The 9,036-nt window shown below is 33.6% G+C and overlaps 1 protein-coding gene across 4 annotated transcripts in view; it reads right to left on the reverse strand.

Moving 5' to 3' along the window:
* Positions 1-9,036, reverse strand: part of LOC106683843 (uncharacterized) — a 36,141-nt gene that overhangs the window by 5,147 nt on the left and 21,958 nt on the right. The window contains exon 3 of one of the 4 annotated variants that reach the window (XM_014425558.3): positions 2,943-3,273. The exons of the other annotated variants lie outside the window; for them this stretch is intronic. Coding sequence (XP_014281044.1) covers positions 2,983-3,273 — 291 coding nt within the window. The 3' untranslated portion in view covers positions 2,943-2,982. Of the gene's footprint in view, positions 1-2,942; positions 3,274-9,036 lie in introns of those variants that run through there. 4 annotated transcript variants of the gene reach the window in all.

Raw genomic sequence — 9,036 nt, forward strand, 5'->3', positions numbered from 1 at the left:
TGTGTTAATCAGTTCTGCTTCCATCTTGCAAGCTCCAAGATGGAAAATACTGATTGTTATTAATCATCCACAAACAAATATTTATAGAAAAAAAGGTATAACCTTGAAATCGAGAAATGGTTATTTTACTATCAAAAGTATTACAAGTAAATTTTCCTTTCAAAACATTGGACAAACATGAAAACTACTATTCCTACATAAATACTCATCATATTTCGCATTAAACTATCATTAATTTGAGTTCTAATAGAGAGATATAGGTCTGATATATAGTTTTATCTAAAAGTAACATTCAATTAAAAATAAAGATGAATAAAAATTTATTTTGGCAAACATAAAATAACAGTTATTCTATAATGATAATCATTATAAACTAAATTTAGCTGGCCAAAGTTGAATCTACCCCAGATACAATGTTCAATCCGGATAAAATTGAAAACACTACACTGTGTTAATGAAGGTATTTCTCTAATAGTATTATATTTGTGGTTTCGCCAGGAAATGAATTAAATTAAATCAGTACATTAGGAAATTTGGACTTTGAAATCGACCCATAAAAAATGGATACTTTTCCCCAAAAACCGATGTAATAACTAATTAGTTCAAGTTTCGCAGCACATTGTACCAATTTTAATTTTGTTTTGTCATATTTGAGCACATAAATCTTTAAGATATGAAAGAATATTTTTTACTAGTCATAATCAGTACTTGAAAATTCAAAACTATACCATAGCAGAACTATTTTAGTTGTATTAATAAATCTATACCAATTCAATAAAGTAAAAAAATACTAGAAATATAATATCTACATCAATAGGTATAAACAATTTTTAAATATCCTATTATAGTTCACAGTAGGGGTATTCATGATCTTTAGTTTCACATTTCTTTTAACATGTTAAAAAGGTATAATAGGTCTGCTAAATATGGCAGTTTGTAGTTGAGGGCGCTAAGCGACTGCCTTATGATAGTCTGGCGGTTCCACTTATATTTCTGCAGCGGTTCTACGAAATAAGATTTTAACCTTCCTCCCCATCATGGTTATAATAGGTCGGTAACCTCTAGATAACACTCACCTCCGTATGTCAGAGATAACCACAGAGTCACACAAAATAAATAAATATTAAACAATAATAGTAAAGTAATGGGGAAAAAAGGAGAGGAAACAGGTGAAGGAAAGATGATGAGATGAATCTGTTAGAGATTCTATTATCACGTAAACATTATAGGGTACCAGTTGCTTAGAAAATCCGCTAGGAGCGCCTCTCTATTGAAAATATTTAAATCGGGCTATTCATGATCCAATACTTATATCATTTAGCATATTGAACACTTTTACATTTCACACATAATGAATACGCCTATTGTAATTTTATTGAGGGTGTTTACATCGGGACCTGCGTAATCTACGCCGACCTGCAGAAAAAACGCTCGCATCCGCAACTCCGAGACACCTCAGGACCAGAAACACCCCTTACTGCTTCCTCACGATCATCATATTACACGCCTCGTCATCGATGACATACATCTCAGGCACTTTCATGGTAGTCCGACCGGAAGGCCCCGAAGACGTTGCGACTGCAATGCCACACCACCCTAAGCACCATGCAACCTAGGACCTGGCCTACCTCTACCATCACGCCAGAGTCCAAGACACGCTGGCCAGCCTCTGAGAGAAAAGGACGCCTTTTAAGACACCAGGCGAATACACATGGTTTTCACAATTTCGTCCACAGCACACCTAGACGAGGGAAGCGACTAGGATACGTCACCGCGGCAGCGAAGACGTCACCAGATAAGCACAAAATATCCATATTGCATAATCTATGAGACCCCAATGCTGTGTTTTATATTATAATAGATAATATTCCATTAATTGACTAACACATTAACCATAATTGCCCCTCCAGGGATTAACACCTTTATAAATAAAGAGAAATATACGTATGCTAGTAATCAGAAGGTCTCACAATTTTCAGCCCCCCTTTTCCACACATTTATCATAATCGTAAAATTACGGTAAAAATCGGATTACTTAAATCCGACAGAGGGTGTTATTAGAATGATGGCTGTAATGATTCTGATACAGAATGATCTGTAAGCAGATTGCTTCATTAGATTTTATGAAAGGCCACGACAAAGTTTTTTTTTCAAAAAGGGACAAAGAGAGGGTTAAGGATTCAAACTTCAGGCATCGTGGAACGAGATTTTAGCCTCTGTCTAAATAGGTTAAACCACAAAGTGGGTGGATGAGTGCTTGTTTTTTAAGGGGATCTTGAAGCCTGGACTCATCAGGAATAAATGATGATTAAAGTTAAAATGAGGATAAGTGAGAAATCTAAATAAGTAAACGTTAATGGACTCACTTAATACAGCAATCAGGAGAGAATTAGAGTGAACTCTCTTACCTTCTAACCCCTGTCTGGCAAAATGAACCATTCATAACTGAAAATGACGCCACCAACAGGGGCTTTGAATTCCATTTTTTTTTATTTAACTTGTGGTGGCAAGATTATTTTTATTATTAGATCAACTTCTTCATTGGCACTAGTCGACGTTAGCAAAGAGACGTTTGAAGTGGGTTTGCCACTGTCGAAATTATGATCAACATTTTTATTTCTTATCCTTCTTATCCTAGTATATTTCTTTTTATTCATAATTAATTTAATGTTTCATTATTTTACATTTGTTTTAGTAGCAAACCCATTTGAGACGGTCTCTTTGTGGCGTTGATGACCAGGCTGTTAAACGCCCTTTCAAAACTGACAAACAGTGTCTTTGCTAACGTCGACTAGTGCCGCTGAAGACGTTGATCTAATAATAATAATCTTGCCACCACAAACTTAAATGTTTTTCATTCATAAGAGTATACATTTTCTTATAGCAAAATAAAATGAGAATCGACAATTTAATTCAATAATCTAATTATTGTATTCAAATAATCAAGTGTTAGAAACAGACAATTTTATTATGAAGTGAATGCTACAGAACTTCGGCGAAGATCTCTTTGAATATGGCCCAATAAAGACCCGTACAGACTTGCCAATTGTTCTCCAGAGATTTGATGACCTTGTGCAGTTTTCTCTTAGCGTGTCTCGCCTCCCGCACGTACACTCTCATCGTTACCTTGGCCAGATAGAGATTGTTCCGGATGAGTGCGGTTCCGTAGTCAACGGATATCGTCCGTCTTCCGGATGTGGCAGCCATGGCGATCTTGCAGGAGTCACGCACCATCATACCAATGTAGGGTTGGTACTTTTGCGGTTCCAGCAGCTGTGGAGAACATCAGAGTGCAATTTTTTTTTCTTGAAAGTACAAAGATTCGATTTTTTTCATAAACCGTAAAATGAGGTAAGATTGTGGAGTGAGAATAGGCCAACGCGGAATTCAGCAAATAAATGCTTTCTAGTGGCTTGTTAAAGGTAGTAATTAGTTCTCCCGCATACGAACGCGTATCTTTCGATATACCAACAAGTGTTGACACACTTCTTTAATACTGTTTATAAGACACATTTTTTTTTCAATTCACTATTTTATCACTGTTTTGTAACTTGTGAAATCTCCCATTTCATAAAGAAATAATGTTATGGAGTCCTAAGTAATACATTTTTATGCACATGCTATTTAAAGTAATAAAAGTACATTTTTAGCTCGCACGTCATCATGGTCTCGTTAAAATAAGTTATTTTCATAAGACAAGATTTTGCCACATTTTTTTTTTATTTTTAATTATTTATTTTTATTTATAATCTTAAAATTTTTTCTTGAGACTGGTAATTTCCTAATAAATAATTCAAAACACTATCCAATTATAGTCTCAAAACCTTTATTTCAAATAAATTAAGGTTTTGAGACTATAATTTTTGAATTATTTATTAGGTATTTATTTTTATTTAATTTTTTTAAATCGTTGAGTTAGGATTTAGGGCGAATTGAGTTTTGAAGACATCTCAACATAAACTAACTATAAAATCTATACAGTATATACTATATAGTATCTATACATAAAAGATTTTTTTTTAAATAAAATTTTTAATTTTTAAGAAACAAGAATTTGATCTTCAAAAAAAGAAGTCAAAAGTAACAGGGAGTGAAATTGCTTCAACATAAGTGATGTTAGAATATGCCATAGCTGAATAGATGACAACTATAAAGTGTGGCATAATCTCGTCCCATTCGATGGGGTGAGATTGTGCCATGAATAAAACGTTTACTTCTTCAATTCCAGCCATTTAAAATTGTTTTATCCTCAAAAATAGAAAACTAAAATGCGTACCTATCTTACTATACTCATTTCATCCCAATAAGTTGGTCGATAAAGAAATGACATTGGAAAATAATAAAAAAACTGGCACAATCTCACCTCATTTTACGGTAGATTATTTTCTATGTCATTCCTTATTTATTATATAAGGAAAGACGAAACTAAACTATATTATTCCTATTGACAAACTATTGAGGTAAGAAAATTAAAAATCCAATTAGTTGAATATACCAAAGTTCTACAGGAGAGAGAAATAACTACTAAATGTCTAGGTCATCATTAATATTGTCCAATTACTTGTTCATGTTGACAAAAACAAACTTCTAAACCCTTTAAATGTTACATCGTTGGATGAAACGCCTATGAACTTCCATCCTAACTACAAAATTGGTGGATACTTGATTTCCAATAAAATCGCATATGGATCACGTGTTTATTATTTCGAATAGCATCATATAAAATAATAAAATTTACTAATTAAAAGACTGTGACATTCTTTATGCTCTCTATTAGGTTCACATAGAGTTTTGAATAGTAGCAAATATGACAAAACGAAGTTGTTTTGTTTTTTTTAATTTGGATCTGAGGTATTCCTTAGATAGTAATTTAAACTGGAATACATTTGTAAAAACTCTAATAGGTTTACCAAAGTCCGTTGGGCAAACTCAGTAAAAAATAGTGTTACGAGCAGACATGACGAACCTAGCCTCCGCAAGGTGAACTACTACAGTCATCACACAGACATTGAATACTGATATGTGTACTGTTTCTTGAGAAAAATTAACTTGACTTGTATATAACCATTTATTATACTTTTATTTCTCTAAATGTATTATTTGAATTTATAAAGATAATCTTTGTAGAATAAAGATGATCTATATAGAATCTTCTAATCGACTAAAAGCTAATGTCTTTCACGTAGCACCTCTTTAGGGCGTTTAATAGCCCCACAGAGATAAGTTAGGGCAAATTGCTAAACTAACTGAGTTTCAATGCTCAGGAATATTCCTGCACCATCTGGAGCGAACAACAGCGTGGCGGAAGAAGAAGCCATCAGGAAGATCCAATAGCGTATGGAGATCTTCCAACTGTCCCAGAGTCAAAGATATCAAATTGTTTGATTCCCTCCAGTACCTCACAAATCCGCTCTCCCTACCTCTGAAACCAGCACCCCCTGTGCGTTGACAAAAAACTGTGTGAAAGAACACATGTTAGGTTAAGTTCCATTTCATAAGAAATGTGTGCCCCAACAAGATTAACAGTTATGCAATCCACATTGCAAAACTTTTAATATTCAATAGAATCTTTAAAATATAGACCCTCTACAGAAAAAGGAGATTCAAACAACACTATATATTTATTTATGAATATCTTGACTAAAAATTATTTTCTATAAGGGCTATGGAAAAAACTTATGTGTGAATTTCCTCATTTGGAATTTCTTCTCCGTATTCTCAAATTTTAGCAGATAGTAAAGATTTTTATTTAGAAATAAATAAAAATTATTTTTGATTATATGAGAACGTGTGTTTTCATTATTGTATCTTAAATAATTTATTTTATAAAAAGGAGTGATGAAATAATCAACAAGTTTTAACATTTTAACATTCATGATTAGAGTCAACGTATGAACCTATTCTGGTAACCCCAATAAGGTTAGTGGGAATGACCGACATTCAAAGATCAGGCTGACTCAATCACGAAAGCTTCCACACTATTTGTCAAATTGAAGCTTACATTTGTACAAATAATGAATTTGTTTTCATTGGCACGACAGACCGTGGAGGTTCAAGGCCTCGTGCGATGAACTTAAGTAGTACATCACGCGTTTCCTGACGTGGTTTTCATAGGGTGGCTCCGTCACTCCCACGCCTATTTTTGTGAGTGCCACCCATTGGCTTAACAGGCCTCACAGATGCCCGGAGGAGATTATGAGTGAGTTTGCATATTTTTTGATTGAAAAAATCCTGGGTAGGACCGGGCTCGAACTCGCGATCTATGGGTTGGCAGACAGGCGCGTTACCACGCTGCTACCGTCTCCCCTTGCTACAATTATTCATTATTTTTACAACCTCACATTTGTAAAAATAATGAATAAATTTGTAAAAATCTTGTGCAATATCTCTATCGATTCGCAATTAACAGAAAGGTTGTTCGACCGTTATTTTAGCATTGCCTGCAAATAATATCCTTCTCTTCAGTTTTTCAGTACACTCTCTGTTCCAAATTTTGAATTATTGAATTCCTAAAAATGATTCGAAAATTGTCTCCAAGCTATAATTCATCAGTGCAATAATGTGGAATTAGGGAGCTTGAGACTTCCCAATTATAATTATCAGCAAAAGGGTTCATTACCGAAATATTAAGATATGGAAAAGAAATTAATCATGGCAGATGGCGTTATCGTTCTTAAATATATTAATATTCACTAAAACAAAAAAAGATGGAGAGCATATTATGTAAAATGGGTCTTTTGGTAAAAAGAGAAGACTGAACTTTAGTTTTCTAATTACCGTGGAGCAATTTGTATAATTGGTCTACTTCTTGCCTAAGTTTTCTTTGCTTTAATATTTCGAAATGAAAAAGGACTCAAATTTGTGTCATTTAGTCAGCTCGGAGTTCAACAAACAATAATCTGAATATCCAAAAGAATTTTTAAATTCGCTTCGGTCGATGACTATCTAAATAGTTGCTTAAGATATCTGATAAAATAGGAGTAAAATTTTAAAATCTACTATTTTTTTGTTAACAATTAAAATATTGGTTTAGTTCCCTGGGTTGTTCACCAACGATACTCACATACATAGCATCTTCTAATCCGTAAGGTTAGCTAATTCCCAGAGCCATAAAAAGCAACGAGCTAAAGCTAAGTACAAAGAGAGGCCTAAAGGACTATATGGCCCCAGTGGTGGGGCGAAGCCCAGATAGGAAGGTTATACACTGAGGCCGAGCCCTGATAGAAGGGGGGCAGGCCTGATGGCCATAGTTATAACCCTGCCCCCCCCCAACTGCCATTTATCCTTTTTTTTACGCCTCTCTGTCCTTTTATTATATTGGCCCAAGGCGTCCGCAATTCTATCAATAGCAATTTGGCTTTTACTAGGGAAGGCATGGGATGCGTCCCATGTATCCCAGAGTTATAGTTCGGCTTTTATCGTAAATGTGTTATCAATTTATATATTATTAGTTCATCGAATTTAAACCTTATGCGATTTTTTAAAATAAATAATTACTATGAGTATTTTAGTAGGTTTCGATTTCATCTTCTTTTCAGTCATTGCGGATGATGCTCATGAATAAATTGTAAAGTTACAACCTAGTGATATGGCACATTTGGAGATTTTAATAGAACTATATGCGGTAGAGTCAAAACTGTAGAACATTTAATCCATTAGGATAATTTTCGTTGAGACATAATCAAAGATTTAAAGCAAGAATATAGATGTCAAGGACAGGATTTGGAAAGGATTTGGTGGTTTTACGGTACTCGTGTAGCAAAAGTAGTTCCAAAAAAGTAGAAACCAGGATCAAGCAACATACCAAATACTGTAAAAAAGGCAAAATATATTTGTGCAATTTATATAATTGCACTACACTGGCTAACCATAGCATAACGTTAAGTCATAATTTTAACTTGTTAAACAATTGTATTCTTCAACACAGGGACCAAATTCATATTCATAATTTCCATCTCCAGGAACTCTAAAATCCGAGCATTTATAACAGTAAAATAAAAATTGTTTTGTTCATAAGTTTCGCGTTAATCTTGTTCATAGTTTTTTTAGGGAGTAGGGGGAGTGGATTACAAAAAAGCATACATTGAGTTCACTACAGTTCACCAATCTTTCGAAAATTGAGGGACTTGTGTAGAGTGGTAATGTGTATTTCTGAAAAAACAATTTGTTGAGTACTTTTCAATCAATGGTCATAAAAACTATATGTTAATTTAAATCTTGTATGAGGATTCCAAGTAAGTCTCTTATCAAATATTAGAAAAAGGATGCATTCGACTGAAAGTAGTGAACGACATTTCACAATCTTTCATGAGGAGATCATAAAACAAAAAATATTATAAGGCAATCCTTCCTGGCCGACATCCACTACTAAAACCCCTTTTTAGCGGGGATGCTACATCACTTATGAAACATTTACTTAAAACGGAAAGAGGAGCGTTGAGATAGTAAAATCGAGCAATGTTTAAAAAGTGGCTAAAATTGAAAAAAGGATATTGTAGGACACCGAACAGCTCTAAATAAATTTTAATATAATTAAAAAATTATTGATATCCCAAAACTACAATAATAATAGTTATATAATAATTATAAAAATAGCTATTATTAAAATATCAACAGTATGGATAGTACAGACTGTATACTATAATAAAAACAGCAGATCATTTATTATTTTCGAATCGCTAGAAGAAACGGAATAGTGATCGTCACCAAGCTGAAGGCGATGATCTTAAATGGACCGTATAATGACTTCCGAACAGTGCTATTGTTCGCTACGGCGCATTGTGAATGCAACACTAAGCAGTAACCTAGTCGGTTCGATTCCCGCTAACTGCTCCTCTAAATTTATCCCGTTATTGATAGATATCTCTATTTCTATCTAATACAGAATAGTATAGAAAAGAAGTTATCCAGTCTGCATCTCTTAAGTACTTGTTAAAAATTAAACTTTACGTAAATAAGCATCATTAACTAACAATACGTTATTTTATGTTATCATTGTATTGATCTATTAATAATACGTCAGTAAAAAATTAAAAA

The sequence above is a fragment of the Halyomorpha halys genome, unplaced genomic scaffold (genome assembly GCF_000696795.3).
Source record: "Halyomorpha halys isolate HHAL.00 unplaced genomic scaffold, Hhal_1.1 Scaffold521.1, whole genome shotgun sequence".
NCBI lineage: Eukaryota > Metazoa > Arthropoda > Insecta > Hemiptera > Pentatomidae > Halyomorpha > Halyomorpha halys.